The 17,593-nt window shown below is 64.0% G+C and overlaps 1 protein-coding gene across 2 annotated transcripts; it reads left to right on the top strand.

The window, feature by feature from the left end:
• Positions 1–368: 368 nt before the first annotated feature.
• RBFOX3 (RNA binding fox-1 homolog 3) lies at positions 369–16,968 on the top strand. 2 transcript variants are annotated; one of them, XM_075014237.1, is made up of 11 exons: positions 369–629; positions 4,661–4,798; positions 5,304–5,357; positions 6,434–6,526; positions 10,847–10,907; positions 11,639–11,692; positions 12,474–12,606; positions 14,149–14,188; positions 14,982–15,040; positions 15,711–15,789; positions 16,924–16,968. In XM_075014237.1, the coding sequence occupies exons 1-11, from the start codon at positions 399–401 to the stop codon at positions 16,966–16,968; spliced, it is 987 nt and encodes a 328-aa protein (XP_074870338.1). In that variant the 5' UTR covers positions 369–398. The 2 variants fall into 2 exon arrangements, with proteins under 2 accessions (XP_074870338.1, XP_074870337.1); XM_075014236.1 differs by having other exon boundaries at positions 399–629; positions 4,664–4,798.
• The last annotated feature ends 625 nt before the right edge of the window (positions 16,969–17,593 follow it).

The following is a 17,593-nucleotide window of genomic DNA, read 5'->3' on the forward strand; positions in this document are numbered from 1 at the left end:
TCAGCTCAGACAGCGCTGCAGGTCTGATCACTTGGCTGCTTGCCAGTCAGATGGCTTCAGTTGGGCGGCTGTAATGCAGCTTGCTCCCTCGGGGAGGACAAAAGTGGGCTCAGCTGCTGCAGAGCATGGCCAGCCACTCCCCCGGGGGGCAGCTCGCCCCAGGTCTGCCCTTCTCTGCCCCTTCCTATGGGCCCAGCCCCCCGCAAACTCCCGTCCCTGGGGCAGCGCCCTGCTAGCCTGTCTTGCTCTGGTCTGTGGATGACGATACGGCCTCCAGCCCTCGAGGTCCCCAGGCCTCCCCCCCTGGGCCCCCGCTCGGGCTCTGGGTGGGGCTGGCAGTCAGCAGCTTTTCTGTCTCTCTGCAGGGTAACCAGGACGCCACGGCTCCTCCCGACGCGATGGCTCAGCCCTACCCCCCAACCCAGTATCCTCCGCCTCCCCAGAATGGAATTCCAGCCGAATACGCTCACCCCCACCCCCACCCCCACCCCCACCCCACACAGGACTACTCGGGGCAGAGCACAGTACCAGAGCACGCCATGACCCTCTACACCCCCGCACAGAGCCATGCCGAGCCGCCGGGCCCCGATGCCAGCACGCAGTCCATCGCGGGGACACAGACGGTCTCGGTAAGCGTCCCCCTGGAGCCCTGGCTGGGCGGCCGGGCGTGTCAGGTGAGAGGAGGTGCAGAGCTGGGCCACACAGGGCTTCGGGGGCCTCTGGCCCCAGGCGGGAGTGTGGCAGGTGCCGTCAGTGGGTCTCGGGGCACAGGGCACTTTGCCAGCCGGGGAGGTGGGTGGCAAGTACACTGAGAAGGGGGGTATGGAGCGGTGACCTGGGGTCACACGCCTGGCTGCAGGAGCCGAGGGGCAGGGCAGAGCGCTCACAAGCCCCTGCCCCATGCCAGCGTTAGCCTGGGCTCAGCGCTCTGCCCTGCCCCAGAGCAGAGCAGCACTGGCTATGCAGGCAGGGACCTCGGCTGAGCAGCAGCTGCTGTGCCCACACCCTGGGCAGCGGCCGGTTGTGGTCGCCAGCGCCTTGGGCTCTCCTGTCATTTGGATCACTTGGCTGCTTGCCAGTCAGATGGCTTCAGGCGGGTGGCTGTAATGCAGCCTGCTGTGGAAAGTGCTGAGGTAGCATTCCCCGGCCAGCCTCCGCAGGGAGTGCCGGCCAGCTCCCTCCCCGCACACGCGGCTCCCCACTCCCTGCACAGGCGCCCGCGCGCAGTCCCCACGCGCTCGGCACACGCCGCCCGCCCGTCGTGCAGACTGGGGTGTGGGGGCACCAAGGAGATGGGGCGTTGGGAGCCCTGTGTGGGCTTTGAGCCCCGGGTCCCTGTGCTGGCAATGCCACCCGCTGGCAGTGCGAGACCAGCTGTCCCCCGGGGCAGGCGCCGCGGTGCCCTGCACTTCTCACGAGAGGGCTCCCTGCCTGCCCAGGGAGGAGCACGCTCACCCCTCTCCTGCGCACGCCCTGCCTGGGCTCGGACGCTGCAGCAGGGAGAGCCTGGCTTAGTCCCCCGACACACTCTGAATCCCACCCACTACACGCTCAATCTCACCCCCCTACACAGTCAATCTCACCCCCCACACACTGAATCCCACCCCCTACACGCTCAATCTCACCCCCCGCACACACTGAATCCCACACAGTCAATCTCACCCCCCGCACACGCTCAATCTCACCCCCGCACACACTGAATCCCACCCCGCACACGCTCAATCTCAGCCCCCGCACACGCTCAATCTCAGCCCCCGCACACACTGAATCCCACCCCCTACACGCTCAATCTCACCCCCCGCACACACTGAATCCCACCCCCTACACGCTCAATCTCACCCCCTGCACACACTGAATCCCACCCCCTACACGCTCAATCTCACCCCCCGCACACACTGAATCCCACCCCCTACACAGTCAATCTCACCCCCCACACACTGAATCCCACCCCCTACACGCTCAATCTCACCCCCCGCACACACTGAATCCCACACAGTCAATCTCACCCCCCTACACGCTCAATCTCAGCCCCCGCACATGCTCAATCTCAGCCCCCGCACACACTGAATCCCACCCCCTACACGCTCAATCTCACCCCCTGCACACACTGAATCCCACCCCCTACACGCTCAATCTCACCCCCCGCACACACTGAATCCCACCCCCTACACAGTCAATCTCACCCCCCACACACTGAATCCCACCCCCTACACGCTCAATCTCACCCCCCGCACACACTGAATCCCACACAGTCAATCTCACCCCCCGCACACGCTCAATCTCACCCCCGCACACACTGAATCCCACCCCGCACACGCTCAATCTCAGCCCCCGCACACGCTCAATCTCAGCCCCCGCACACACTGAATCCCACCCCCTACACGCTCAATCTCACCCCCCGCACACACTGAATCCCACCCCCTACACGCTCAATCTCACCCCCCGCACACACTGAATCCCACCCCCTACACGCTCAATCTCACCCCCCGCACACACTGAATCCCACCCCCTACACGCTCAATCTCACCCCCCGCACACACTGAATCCCACCCCCTACACAGTCAATCTCACCCCCTACACACTGAATCCCACCCTCTACACAGTCAATCCTCACCCCCCCCACACACACTGAATCCCACCCCCTACACAGTCAATCTCACCCCCCCACACGCTCAATCTCACCCCCCGCACACGCTCAATCTCACCCCCGCACACACTGAATCCCACCCCGCACACGCTCAATCTCACCCCCCCGCACACACTGAATCCCACCCCCTACACGCTCAATCTCACCCCCCGCACACACTGAATCCCACCCCCTACACGCTCAATCTCACCCCCCGCACACACTGAATCCCACCCCCTACACGCTCAATCTCACCCCCCGCACACACTGAATCCCACCCCCTACACAGCCAATCTCACCCCCGCACACACTGAATCCCACCCCCTACACAGTCAATCTCACCCCCCATACACTGAATCCCACCCCCTACACAGTCAATCTCACCCCCCGCACACACTGAATCCCACCCCCCTACACAGTCAATCCCACCCCCCTACACAGTCAATCTCACCCCCCCGCACACACTGAATGCCACCGCCCTACACACTCAATCTCACCCCCCGCACACACTGAATCCCACACAGTCAATCTCACCCCCTGCACACACTGAATCCCACCCCCCTACACAGTCAATCTCACCCCCCCCCACACACACTGAATCCCACTGCCCTACACAGTCAATCTCACCCCCCGCACACACTGAATCCCACACAGTCAATCTCACCCCCACACACACTGAATCCCACAGTCAATCTCACCCCCCCACACACACACTGAATCCCACCGCCCTACACACTCAATCTCACCCCCCGCACACACTGAATCCCACACAGTCAATCTCACCCCCACACACACTGAATCCCACAGTCAATCTCACCCCCCCCCACACACTGAATCCCACACTCAATCTCACCCCCACACACACTGAATCCCACACTCAATCTCACCCCCCGCACACACTGAATCCCACAGTCAATCTCACCCCCCGCACACACTCAATCTCACCCCCACCTGACTGTCACCCCTCCACACTCTTTCACACGCATGGGCATTCAGTGTTGCATCCCCCATGTGCTGCATCTCACCCCTCAGGTGACCCTCCCACGCCCCAGTGCACTCAGTCTCACCCCCACATGCTGGGGCCTCTAGCTCCAGGCACTGGCTCAGCCCCACGTGCAACGTCTCACTCACACACTCACACCCCCACGTGCACACACCCTACGCAGCAGTGTCACAGTTACACTCAGACTCTCAGCCACACACACTCCCCCTCATCCATTCACAGTCCCTCACACACTCAGTCTCACACCCTTGCGCTCACACCTCTCCCTGTTCTCCTCTCGTCCCCTCTCCCTGTCTCTGGCTGAGCCTCATGTCCCTGCCCAGTGCTTGCTCGTCCCCTGTTCTCCAGGGCCTGAGTGCTTCAGCCCTTCCTGGCCCCAGCATCCCCGCAGCAGGGGCAGAGCTGGCAGGGCCGCTCCGGTGTCTCCTCTCTCTGGTGCCTGTCCTTGCCCTGCTCTGTGCGCCAGGAGGCCAGGCACTCACTCCTTTGGGGCGTAGGTGAGAGGAGGTGCCTGGGGGATAAAGGTAACCCTGGGCCCGAGCACACGGCTGATTCCCGGCCCTCAGATAGGTCACCCCTCCGCCCCATGGCGCAAGCACTGCTGCTGCCGTTCCTGCCCTGCTGGGGAGGGAATGAGGGGGAGGCCTGCAGCACTGTGCTGCAGTGGGCAGCTAAAGGGCACCAGGGCAGAGTGTGGCCCCAGCCCTGGCCGGCGGGAGCGAGGAACCAGGGCAGGGCGGAGCCTGGCCCCAGCCCTGGCCGGCAGGAGCGAGGCCTTGGCAGAGTGCCCTGGCACAGTGACCAGCAGGGCACCCTCTCCCTGACACCGACCTGGTACACTGGGCAGGGCAGACTTCGCAGTGGCCCTCCCCTGTTTTGCTGAGGTTCCCAGGCAAGGGACTGCAGCGGGAGGGACAGAGCCCTTCTCACGTTGCGGTTAGCCATGCTGCAGGGACCGCATGGGGCACTGGCTGTTGGTGGGGTGTTGCCTTGCTGCAGGGAGCTGAGGGCTCTGGCATCCTCTTTTCCAGCAGACAGATGAAGCTGCACAGACAGACAGCCAACAGCTCCATTCCTCCGAGAACACAGACAAGCAGCAGCCCAAGAGGTTACACGTCTCCAACATCCCCTTCCGGTTCCGAGACCCAGACCTGCGGCAAATGTTCGGGGTGCGTATGGCCAGCGTGTGCGCCAGCCCCGGCACTCCTGGGGGCCCCAGGAAGAGGCAGGGCAGGGAGCCTCCCAGTGCAAACATTGAAGTAACCATGCCCCTGTGCTCGCCTTACCTCTGCCTCTTGCCCGTGGCACATCCTGGGCGCTATCTCCAGCCACCCTTACTGGAGCCCCACTTCCAGGCCTGGCCCAGCCCAACAAATTACCTGGAGCCCCCAGGGTTTTGGCTCAGCCTGGCAGGTTAACAGGTGCACCCAGGCCCCTGGAGCTCTGGCCCAGCCTGGCAGGCCGGCTAACAGGGGGCCCCAGCCCCAGGGCCCTCCTGCAAGGGCTGCGCAGCAGAGAATGAAGTTGTCCATCCGGTGCTGGGCTTAGCTCCGCCTGCGTGCACCTGGCCAGGTGTACGTGGGCTGGGCTCCACCTGCTTCCTGCATGCCTGGGGGAGAGGGGCCGCTCGGCGGAGCCTGGGCACCATGCTCACCCCGCTCGCTCTGATTGCAGCAATTTGGGAAGATCCTCGACGTGGAGATAATTTTCAATGAGCGCGGCTCCAAGGTGGGTGCAGCCCGATGCTGGCGTCATTACAGCAGCCCCGGGAGCGGGCCAGGCTGAGCTGTGACATGTGCGTTTCTCCCAGCAAAGGCGCCGCTCGGGGAGGGGCCCAGGGCCTCGTCTCCCCTGCTCTTCCTGACTCACTGCTGTCCTGCTTCTCTCTCTCCCTGCCCTGCCTTCTCTGTGGCCAGGGTCCTGCCCCACACTCCCTGCACCTGCGTCCCACCAGCCCGCGCCGGGCTCAGGCACAGCAACGGGCCCCGGACAAGCGCCTGCCCCTGCCACTGTTCCCCTTGTGGGGCCAGAAGGGATTTCACCGGGGGTGTGGCTCGGCTCCCCCTGCCCTCTGTGGGGGAGGGAGGATCAGTCTCTCTGCCCTGTGTAGGGGAGGGGTGATGGGTCTATCCCACTGCCCTGTGTGGCAGAGGGGTGGTGGGTTGGTCCCATGGGGATAGTGGGTCGATTCCACTGCCCTGGGTGGGGGAAGGGTGGTGGGTCAGTCCCATGGGGGTGATGGGTCAGTCCCCCCGCCCTGTGGGGGGGAGGGGTGGTGGGTCGGTCCCCCCGCCCTGTGGAGGGGAGGGAGGATCAGTCTCTGTCCCAGACCAGGGTGAAACAGGAGCGACAGCCGGTGGAAGGGGGTAGATGGGATGGCTGCGCCGTCCCTCTATCCCCAGCTGGGACAGGAGGGGACACAGCTCAGGCCCTTTGTCCCATGCCAGGGCAAGGGGAATGGCTGCTCCCCTGATGGAGGGCAGGTGGCTGGGGTGGGCAATCAATCCCTCTGTCCCATGCAGGGGATGGCTCGTCCCCTGTTCCGCGCTAGCAGGGGGAGCCCACGTCCCTGGGGGAGTGGGTGTTTCCCTTGGCCGTTCCCTGCCTGCCTGGTCCCGTCTCCCCATGTCCTGGGGACCCGGGAGGCTACCCCAGCCAGGCTCCCCTGGCTTGCTCCACGCAGGACCTGGCCTGACGCACACTGCCGGAGCCTCCTGTGCCAGCTGTCCTGATTCACCTGCTCTCTCTGTCCCCACTCCCTTCTCTCTCGCTCGCTCTCCCTCCCCTTTCTCCTCTGCTCACAGGGTTTTGGGTTTGTAACTTTTGAAACTAGCACAGATGCCGACCGGGCCCGAGAGAAGCTGAATGGCACAATCGTAGAGGGACGGAAAATTGAGGTGCTCAGATAAGTGTGACTGGCCTTGCCGACTCCATGTCGTCCGTGCGGGCGCCTGGCCTCCCTTGAACATGCCCGGCCTCATGTCGCATGCCTTGCGCTCTCGCCCCTGCTTTCGCCTGGCCCGTTCCTCTGCCGCCTGGGAGGAGCGAGCCCACAGCCGGGCACAGAGGGAAATTCCAGCTCTGCCAGAGGAATGTGCAGATGGTCAGCAGAGCGGTGGACTTTGCTGGCTTCCTTCCCCCTTGGTGCATTCACTGCACTGGGTCCCTGGCCAGCCGAGAGCAGCTTCCCTGTCATGCATGCTCCCCCTTCGTGGTGCTGATGACGGCGCATTTGCTGAGTGCTTGTGCATGTGCCTGGCCAGTGGTGCATTGCACTGAGGCTCAGAGGAGAGCTTGTTGCCTGAAGCAAAGGGCACCGGGGCAGGAGGGTGGCCGAGGGCTGGCTCCAGGGGTGTGGAAGGAGGTGGGGGCAGTGCTGATGGCCAGCGGCCAAGCTTCAGCTCTGGGAGCTCAGCTGCAGCTTGAGTGATGTTCACCAGTGAACCAAGCGTGGGTTGTGGTCTGGGCTCCCTGTCTTCCTCCGCTCCCAGGCATTGCTGGCGTGTGCCCAGCAGCTGCCGGCCAGCCTCATTAGGCACAGGGTGGAGGTGCACAGGTCTGAGACAGCAAAGGGTGCTTCAGGGTTTGTCCAGGGGTGTTAACAGAACAGCATCAGCAGAGCTGTGGGGAGCCCAGTGTGGCGGGGTGCAGGCACAGGAGACCCCTTGGTGTTCCCCAGTGTGCTGGTCAGGCCATTGACACCTGCCTCCTTGCTCTCTGGGGCTCCCTATCACCCTGCTCTGCTGCTCCAGATCCTCTGGTTTCCCCCAGCCAAGGCCCAGCGTTGGGGTCGCCACCCCCCTGTAGAGCGCACAGACACTGATTAAGCACAGTTGCAGTTCTAGGGCACAACACCCAAAAATCAACCCCCAGAAGGTTTCAAAACCCAAATAAACGCATCTCTCTGTGCAAAAGATTTGCACAAGCAGGGCACGTCAGGTAAGCCCCCTTTGTCAATGAAAGGGAACTCTGCCCGGGGTCGCGCGCGCCGGGTAATAGCCATTTACACTGGGCTTGCACATGGACAAAAGAGTTTTTATTAAGCAAAACAGTTGGCTGTAAGTGGTTATAGGTGGGGACAAGGTGATACTTATCAAATCACACGAAAGAGAAGCGCGTAGGTAACTCTGGTCCCCCTACACTTCTAGCTGCTTGTGAGTTCTTACCCTAAGCCAGCAGTTGGCAGCGGCCTGCTGTGGCACGCTGGGGTGCCGTGAAATGTTGTCACTTTTCCCTCGCTGCGGCTCTTTGCAGAGCCACAGTTGGGGGGAATCGATGACCCTGGCAAGGCTGCCCGAGTCCCAGCTAGTTTGGGGTTTGTCAGTTCCACTGCTTCCACCATCACCTTTCTCCCCCCGCCACTATGAGGGGAAATGCCAACCCTGCAGGACCCCGTTTGCGCTGGGAGGCAGCTGAAATGCTGCTACCTGGCGTGAATGAGCTGGCGGGAGCCCGCCCCCACTGCCTGCTGTGGCAAGGGGGAGAAAGGGCGGGCAGGAGCCTGTTGGAGCAGGGACACCAACGGGCTGGCGGGGAGGGGAGCTGCTTTCGGTGGTTACGTGTTTACTCAACGTCCCTAGCAGGGCGATGAGCAGCTTTTGAAGATGTGTCTGTGCGGGCTGGCTAGGAAGGCGTGTTCTGTGGGGGGTTAGAAACATGAACGCAGTTGGTCCTTGCTGCGTTCGGTGCACACTGCTGTATTGCAAACCTCTCTAGTAGGAGCGTAACCAGAGTAAATGCAACTGGGAGAAGCGGGTGTGTGGTGGAATTGTCTCTCATTGTAGTGTGCCATGTTACGAAAAGGTTATGTCGGGTGAAAGCCTCAGGACAGAAATGATCTTACCCTGACCTGGGGCTCCAGAAGAGTTATCTGTCTCTCTCAGGGTGTGCCAGGCAATTTCCAAGGCAGGCTGAAGACAAGAGCTGGAGGAGGGAATTCCATTGTTCTCTTTGGGTAACAGTGATCTCCAAGTTGGAGACGGTCCCCGTCATTTGCAGGCAATGGATTCTGTTGTGGATTCACCCTCGTTAGAGGCCCTTAGTTGGCTAAGCGCCAGCCACACTCCCGCAATAGGGCGGCCACGCCGGCTGTTGAGGCCTTCACAGAGCCAGACGTTTGGAACACACATGTAGACAATATCTATCACTGCAGCCACAAAAATGCCACCCACACAAAAGAGGGTTTCCAGCTCCGGCCAGTTCTACCACTGAAGTGACAGGTCACAAGCCACATTTTGTCCAAAGCATTTCTGAGTTCTGCGTATTTATATTCATAACCCACCGTTCGTAAAGCGGGGCTGGGGGGCTCTGTCACACCGGCTCAGTTGGTCGGGACTGAGGGGACCTGCAAAGCGGGGTGGGGAACGTGCGCAGTCTCCTCCTGCATTTTACCTGGCTCTGACAGGGACTTAGACCCTCCCCGTTTATGAGCATCAGCGTGTCCCCTGCCCCACTCCAGCGCAGGCCTCACCTTCCCAGTGCTCCTTCAGCAGCCTAGAGCAGGAGGCTCAGCAGTCCTTTCAGGCTTCACTGCTCACACCAGCCAGGCATTGTGCCTGGGGCTGGACAGGCAGTGTACCTGGCACTGGATAGGAAGTGCGCCTCGCACTGGACAGGTAGCGTGCCTGGCGCTCGATAGGAAGTGCGCCTCGCACTGCACAGGCAGCGTGCCTGGGGCTGGATAGGAAGTGCGCCTCGCACTGCACAGGCAGCGTGCCTGGGGCTGGATAGGAAGTGCACCTCGCACTGGACAGGCAGCATGCCTGGCGCTGGATAGGAAGTGCGCTTCGCACTGCACAGGTAGCGTGCCTGGCGCTGGATAGGAAGTGCGCCTCGCACTGCATAGGCAGCGTGCCTGGCGCTGGATAGGAAGTGCGCCTCGCACTGCATAGGCAGCGTGCCTGGCGCTGGATAGGAAGTGCGCCTCACACTGGACAGGCAGCATGCCTGGGGCTGGATAGGAAATGCGCCTCGCACTGGACAGGCAGCGTGCCTGGGGCTGGATAGGAAATGCGCCTCGCACTGCACAGACAGCGTGCCTGGCGCTGGATAGGAAGTGCGCCTCGCACTGCACAGGCAGCGTGCCTGGGGCTGGATAGGAAATGCGCCTCGCACTGGACAGGCAGCGTGCCTGGGGCTGGATAGGAAATGCGCCTCGCACTGCACAGACAGCGTGCCTGGGGCTGGATAGGAAGTGCGCCTCGCACTGCACAGGCAACGTGCCTGGCGCTGGATAGGAAGTGCGCCTCGCACTGCACAGACAGCGTGCCTGGGGCTGGATAGGAAGTGCGCCTCGCACTGGACAGGCAGCGTGCCTGGCGCTGGATAGGAAGTGCGCCTCGCACTGGACAGGCAGCGTGCCTGGCGCTGGATAGGAAGTGCGCCTCGCACTGCACGGCAGCGTGCCTGGGGCTGGATAGGAAGTGCGCCTCGCACTGCACAGGCAGCGTGCCTGGGGCTGGATAGGAAGTGCGCCTCGCACTGGACAGGCAGCGTGCCTGGCGCTGGATAGGAAGTGCGCCTCGCACTGGACAGGCAGCGTGCCTGGCGCTGGATAGGAAGTGCGCCTCGCACTGCACGGCAGCGTGCCTGGGGCTGGATAGGAAGTGCGCCTTGCACTACACAGGCAGCGTGCCTGGGGCTGGCTAGGAAGTGCGCCTCGCACTGGACAGGCAGCATGCCTGGGGCTGGATAGGAAGTGCGCCTCGCACTGCACAGGCAGCGTGCCTGGCGCTGGACAGGAAGTGCGCCTCGCACTGCACAGGCAGCGTGCCTGTAACTGGCCTCTCCTGCTGCCTTGTGTCCATGCCCTCTTTGCAGCCCCCCAGGGCTAAAATGTCCTTTCACCATAAGGAGCTGGTAGCGGCCAAGGCAGTCCAGCACACGGCACCTTGGGGCAGTCAGCATGGCTGCCGAACGTGAGCAGTGGGACAGCGCTCTGCCCTCCGGGAGCAGGCTGCAGGCTGGGGTCATGGTGTGCCAGAGACGCTGCATGTAGGCAGCCCTTGGCTGGGATCCAGATGAAGGCCCTGGGGCAGGAGCTGCGTGAGGACTCCAGCCCTACGGCTCCCCTGCTCTGCCTGGCCCTGGTGAGCATGTCACTGGCATGGCCCAGGCCCAGGCTGAAAGCACTGCATGTTAAGGCTGTTGAGCAGGTCGCTGGGGCTGCAGTGTTTCTGGTGCAGACTGTGAGCTGTGCTGTGCCCTCTCCTCTGCAGGTGAATAACGCCACCGCCCGAGTCATGACGAACAAAAAGGCTGCGAACCCCTACATCAATGGTAAGGCGGCGGGTGCAGGGCACCGGGGTGGGCTCAGCAGCGCACTCAGCTGCCCGTGGGGCCAGGAAGCCAAGCCCTGGGAGCTTGGAGGGGTGGGACGGAGGATTGGCAGCGAGCAAGAGCCAGACCCAGAGTCCCATCAGCGGATGCCAGGAAGGAGGCTGCGTGGGTGGGGGAGCATCCCAGGGCAACCAGCGACGGCTGGGGTGGGGCAGCCCAGGGCAACCAGCGACGGCTGGGGGGGCGGGGAAGCCCAGGGCAACCAGCGACGGCTGGGGTGGGGCAGCCCAGGGCAACCAGCAATGGCTGCGGGGGCGGGGAAGCCCAGGGCAACCAGCGATGGCTGGGGGGGCGGGAAGCCCAGGGCAACCAGCGATGGCTGGGGGGGAGAAGCCCAGGGCAACCAGCGACGGCTGGGGGTGCAAGGTGCCAGGACCCTCCCCTTGCGCTCTCCTGAGACACTTCCTACCCGGCTCCCCCTGAGCAGGAGGGGTCCCCTGCGCTGGCTGCAGCGTTTGCATTGCGAGGTGTGGCCTGCGCGTACGTGCCATCGGCTGGGCCTCACGGCCGTGGGCTAGGAGACAGCCAGGCCCCGGGTGCGGAGCGGCGATGGCTGGGCTGAGAAGCAGCCGCAGGCCATCTCCCCTCTGCCGACAATGGGTGGGGGCCGCACAGGCAGGCTTGTGGCTCTCTGCAGTGCCTGGGGGGCTCACTGCCCCGTTTGTTGGCAGGCTGGAAGCTGAACCCGGTGGTGGGAGCTGTCTATGGCCCCGAGTTCTACACAGGTACGTCTGGCGCTGCCCGGCCCACCTGCCAAAGAGGCGCCCAAGAGGCTGCTCGGGCCAGCCTGTCCCTCGGCTGGGAAAGCAGGGAGGGTGACAGCCCCTGGTGGCACCCGCCAGAAACAAAGCCGAAGCCAGGCCCTAGCCCTGCGGGTGGGCAGGTTGCCATGGCAATGCCCCTGTGCCCTGTGATGGTGAGCTGAGTACCACCCCGGTGAAGGGCTCCTAAACCCCCTGGGTGTGCCTCATGGCAGGGGGCTGGGCTCTGTGCTGACTAGTGGGGCTCTCCAGGGGCAGCACCTGCTCCTTCCAGCCAGGCCGTCTCCCACACCAGGGCCAGGCTGCGGGTTGGCCCCTCACACCACTGTGGGTGGGTTGTGAGGGGCAGTTTGAATGTTACCCCACTAGGGCAGGAAGCAGAGGCCCTGTGAAGGAGGGGCCGGGCCCCCCTCAGCCGCTCTCAGATCTGCCTGAGTGGCGAGAGATGCCAGGGCTCCGGTGCTACGTCCCCCCGAGGGCCCCTCTCCCCCCAGCACCCAGCTGCAGCGTGTGCACCCTGAGCCAGGCGTCTGAGCAACGGCAGGTGCTGGCTCCCCCTGCGGCTTGTGCTGGCTGTGACTGGCTGGGGGTGCGAGCAGAGGGTGCCTGGGCGGCTGGTCTGTACCGCCACAGGCACCCCAGCTTCGGGGCAGCTGCTGAGGGGCCCGTCCCTCTCCTCCGGCCGGCCCAGGAGCTGGCTGGAGAGCTGCGCTGGGATGCTCATGTCTCTCGCTCTGTCCCGCAGTCACAGGGTTCCCTTACCCAGCCGCAGGGACGGCCATTGCATACCGAGGGGCTCACTTACGGGGCCGGGGTCGAGCTGTCTACAACACGTTCCGTGCTGCGCCCCCGCCCCCGCCGATCCCCACCTACGGCGCGTGAGTATCCTGGGGAGCCAGCAGCCAGCGGGGCCCAGCGGGACTTGGCAGGAGAGGGGCTGCTCTTCCCAGCCCGTCGCACGGCAGCTGTGAATTGGGAGGCTGGACACCTGGTGCCCCTGAGTGGCTAGGGAAGTCCAACCCCTGGGCTGGGGTTCCTGGGAGCACCCTTTGTGTGTGGCCTGGGGGGTGACTCTCACGGGGGCGGGGGTGCAGCTCAGAGGAGGTGTCACTCTTCAGAGTGGAGCTCTGTGGAAGTGCCGTGCCTCCTTCCAGCTCCTGGGGAGGGGATTATCCCTAGGAACAGCCCACCCCCACTCCCTGCTGGCTGGGGTGCCGGGTAGCTGCAGGGGCGAGGACTTGTGCCCGCTGGCTTGGGCAGCTGGTGGCAGTCAGTGCTTGCCCAGGGCAGTGTGTCCTGTCACTAGCTCTCACCAAGCCAGTAACCAGCGGGAGCTGCCGGCTCACCTTGAGGCTCCCAGCAGAGTCAGACAGTGCCCTTAGAGCCTCCGGTCCCGGGGCAGTCAGCAAGGGAGCGTCGGGCCAGGCCTGGATTTCCACATGCCTTTGAATGGACTCAGGGACCTTTTCACCTATTGGCATTGTTACCGTGGGGGTTAGTATTATCTTCAGTGGAACCTGGACCTCAACTAGATTTTGATCAAGGAATTTGGATCTAGACAAAAAATGAATGACTGTCCCTGCTCCAGGCTACCTTGCCAGCTGACAAACTGCAGCAAGGGTCACTACCCCACAAATCGTCCCACGGACAGGTTGCTCCCAGTCCCAAGAGACCAGTCACTTAGCTCCGGTCGCTATGTACCTCCTTAGAAGACTACTATCTCCTCTGAGCAAAGCTAAGCTCCAGGTGACCTGCTCTGGTCTCCAGCTACAGGGCGTCAGCTCTTTGCTAATGCTGGCAGCGTGGGCAAGAGCTGGCATCTGGCCTGCCAGCACCACAGACTCCAGGTTTCTAACCCTAACCTGGCCCTGCATAAACAGACACGCGCTGGCCCTGCCGCTAGCATTGCAGCCATGTGCCCACAGACTGACTTCCCGCGCCTACGCCGCATTCTTCCCTCCTGCAGTCTCTCCTCCCCCTTCCATGGTGCGCGCAGGCTCCGCATTTGTGCACCAACCCTCTGCTGCAGGGGCTTGTGCGTACCTCAGAGAGAGTGGCTGCTCTCTCATCTCCGCCAGACCACTTCTTCCTCCTCAGGCTTTGTGGAGCGTCACTCTCCACCCCCAGCTCCTCCCTGCTTCCAGCCCTCCCGGCACCTGGATTTCCCTGCCCACAGACATGGTCACCCCTCGATTGTGCATACTCCCAGGCCAGCCCAGAGCTGGCCCGACTGGTCTCGTCACGGCTGGGAGCAGACTGCAGCCCAGGAACCCCAGGATGTGTTCAGACACGCAGCTGTGAGCCAAGGCGGGGAGCCAGGTCTGGCCCACGAGGAAACCAAACGCCCACCTTCAGATAGCCTGCCCTCCCCGCCTGCCGTGTGCTAGCTCTGACACCGGCTCTGTCTCGACTCTCTGCAGGGTCCTTTACCAGGATGGATTCTATGGTGCTGAAATTTACGTAAGTACGGCCGGCTCCTGCTGGACTTCGCGTCTCCTTTCCTTGCTGATACCAGGCAAAGACAAGGCCGGCTGGACTGAAACCCACCACAAGAGCGGGGCAGAGAGGAGGCTGGGCTGGCCCCAAGGCCTTCGCTCTACCCTGCCTCTCGCTGGGTAGCTGCTGGGAGTATGCAGCTGGGCTTCCCTGCTGCTGGCGCCGAATGCAACCATGGGTGGAGGGTGGGTTTCGTTTCTCCATTTGCATTCGTTCGGCAAAGCGAGGGGCTGAAAAGCAAACATGCAGAATAGCAAGCTGAGACCCCTGCTCTCGTTACTGCAGCCAGCGTAGCGCACAAGCCAGCGCTGGCCGAGCTCCAGCCCAGCCATTAGAGCAGCCTCTCTTGCGTGTGAAGAGCTGAGGGTGAAAAAGCGCCAGCATGCAGGCCAGGCTCCTCGCAGCAGGGCCGGGGCTGCCGAAGCGCAGGGCGAGGGAAGGGGTTCCAGCAGGCGCAGAGCGGTGCTGACGCCTGTGCCCTGAGCCAGGCGAGCCCTGCACTGGACCGGAGGGCTTGTCCAACATGACAGCTCATTGAAGCCACCAGGGAAGTGATGCTGAATTGCGCTGGGCAACGGCTGAGGCCCCTGGGGAGGCGAGCGGGTCCTGCAGCTCCCGCCAGGCCCAGCCGCGGGGAACGCTTGGAGTCTCCCTGCTTGGGGCTCTGCTGGGAAGGGGGCTCCTTTCCACGGGAGCTGGGGCTGCCCAGGCAGCTGCCACTCCCAGACTGATCGGTCACCTCTTCTTGCTCCCTCAGGGGGGTTACACGGCCTACAGATATGCCCAGCCGGCGGCGGCAGCAGCATACAGCGACAGGTCAGGCACCCTCGCCCAGCCTCCTCCAGGGCAGGGCCCCCTCCCCGCCACTGGCTGAGGCCTGGGGGCAGCCTGGGCTCCTTGTCACCCCCATTCCCAGAGCGGGGTCCTCTGTGGGGCTCTCCGCCTGGAGGAACGTGCCAGCCCTGATAACTCACTGCTGCCAGCGCCCCGCCCGCCGCCAGCCACCCACCGCCCTGCCCTGCCCTGCCCTCACCACGATGCACCCTTCGCCAGGAACTGGGCACCCCCAGGAGCTTGTCCTGGCCAGAGGCAGCACCCAGCAGGCCTCTCCCTCGCTGCCTCCATGGACAGCAGCTGCATCTGGCCTGACTCCTGGGGAGGGACTAGAACTGAGCCCCTAGCCAAGGGGCCCCCCAGCTGGCTGTCCCCATGCTGCAGCTGGCAGGGGGGGGCAGGGGAGTGACTCCCCAACAGGCCGGTGCCTCTGCCGCCCCTGCAGCGTGGAGACCTGCTCCTGCCCGGAGGGGGTGCTGCGTGGCTGGCCCTGGGACTGCAGCCCAATCCTGGGCCCAGGGCAGGGGGGCCCCTCCCCATGCAATAAGCCCCTCAGCTGGCCCAGAGGGGGGCAGCCCCCCAGGGGGGTTCAGGGAGGCCCCTGGGTGGGAGGGGACCCTGCGGTTGCTAACGCCCCTGTGTTTACTCCTAGCTACGGCAGAGTATATGCAGCCGCCGACCCCTACCACCACACCATCGGCCCTGCCGCCGCCTACAGCATCGGCACCATGGTAAGCGGCGCCCCGGCCTGCGTTCTCCTGGCCTTGGCTGCGGCTGGGGGAGGGCCTGACGGGCGCGAGTCTGCATGGGCCGGGGGGCCAGGCCAGCAGCACGCGGCAGCGCCCGGAGCGGTCCGGCTGTCAGAGGAGGCTAGAGAGCAGCAGGGCAAGTCCAGGAGAAACCTGACCCCGCTGAGCCCGTCTCCCCGTTCCAGGGACCCCCAACACACAGACCAGACCCATCACCCTCCCACGCCTGCTGTCCTGCGGGAGCCCCGACCCCTGCACACCGGCACAAGCATCACCGGGCTGTCCGGAGGCCAGCCCCGGCGTCACCTCGCTCACATCCAGCACGCAGAGCCGACCGGCAGGGAGCTCAGCACACGGCCTCCTCCGGCACGGCTCAGGCGCGGCGTAGCTAGCTTGGCAACCAGCATCAAAGATGAAAACTCCCGTTTGCGGGCAGGGTCTCCGAGCCGACCCGGCCTTTCTTCCTTTTTTTAACCCTCCCAGTGCCCCTCTGCACAGCCCGAGGCCCAGCCTCTGGCCGCTGCCAGCCCAGAGCTCCCCGTCCTGAGCTCAGTTCCCTGCCCTTGGGTCTGGGGGCGGCAGGGGGAGCTCTGGCAGCCCCCGGGCAGAATGGGAGCCGTCCTGCCAGCACTCCTGGGCAGGGCGCTGGACGGAGGATGGAGGGGCCCCAGCGAGGCTGCAGAGAAGACCCCCACTGCGTGGGGCAGAGGGGAGGGAAGCCAGGCCACACTCAGAGCAGAGGCCCAACCCCGCAGCACAAGGCAGCGCTGGGCTCCGGAAGGGCAGGCAGGCGGCCTGAGGAGCTGCCTGCCTGGCCCCCAGAACGAGGGAGGCTCCCAGCTTCGGAGGAAACCTGCAGCCTCTCTCCCCTCAGTCGCCGACCCAGCTGGAAGGAGCCCCACTGCTGGCCCCAGAGAGCACAGTGCTCTGGCGGCCAGGGCCAGGGCCAGGGCCAGGGCCAGGCCATGCTGCAAGCAGCCTGTGCAGCTCCTGGGCCCCTCGGCGCCCACGTCCTGCAGGGACAAGCCACTGCGATGCCATTAAAAAAGGGAAGAAATTGGGCCTTGCCTCTCTCTCGCATACTGATCGGCTTTTCTTTCATCTTTGATGTTGCAGGCTAGTCTATACCGAGGAGGGTACAGCCGCTTCACTCCCTACTAGCAAGACACCCGCCCCTCCCAACACTGCCCCTGACTGCTCACTAGAAACCCAACAAACCCAGCTAAGAGCTGCCGGAAGGACACGCTGCCCCCGCCAGGGGCCAGGGCTCCGCCCGGCTCAGCACAGCACCTAGAACCTAGGTCTTTACCTCCGCTGCTCTCCTCCCGCCTCTCGTGGCTCTGTCTGTCCGTCCGTCCGTCCGTCTGTCTGTCTGTCTGTCTCTCTGTGACCGGCCCGGGCTGAACTGACTGCGTCGGGGTTTGCAAAGCAGGCAGCCAGGCCACTGCCCTGCCCAGGGGCTATGGGGCTGGGGCGGGTTTCGGTCTCCCTAGACATGCCACCAGCAGCAACCCCCAGGAGAGAGCCCAGTCTTAGCCCCTCAGCTGCCAGGAACTTGGGAACGCCCGTGGCCGGTGCAGAGCCGTGCCTGGGTCTGGTACAACCCTCCGTTCCCTGGCCGCCTCACTGCCCCGGCATCCCCTGCACGCCCTGCACAGGCTGGGTCGGCCCCGTTCTTGGACAGGGGCCCTGGGCTGGGCGCTGCTCGCACAGGGAGAGGAGCCAAGGGGTGGCCTGGCAGAATGGCCAGGGGCCAGGCAGCTGAGACTGGAGGGCCAAGGGCCAC

Source organism: Carettochelys insculpta, chromosome 20, assembly GCF_033958435.1.
Source record: "Carettochelys insculpta isolate YL-2023 chromosome 20, ASM3395843v1, whole genome shotgun sequence".
In the NCBI taxonomy this organism is placed as follows: domain Eukaryota; kingdom Metazoa; phylum Chordata; order Testudines; family Carettochelyidae; genus Carettochelys; species Carettochelys insculpta.

Bases quoted from the DNA above. Each gene is read 5' to 3' on its own strand.
- RBFOX3 (XM_075014237.1), top strand. From the start codon at position 399: ATGGCTCAGCCCTACCCCCCAACCCAGTATCCTCCGCCTCCCCAGAAT. The intron at 12,607-14,148 runs GTGAGTATCCTG...GACTCTCTGCAG, and splicing joins CCGATCCCCACCTACGGCGC to GGTCCTTTACCAGGATGGAT. The intron at 15,790-16,923 runs GTAAGCGGCGCC...TTGATGTTGCAG, and splicing joins CCTACAGCATCGGCACCATG to GCTAGTCTATACCGAGGAGG.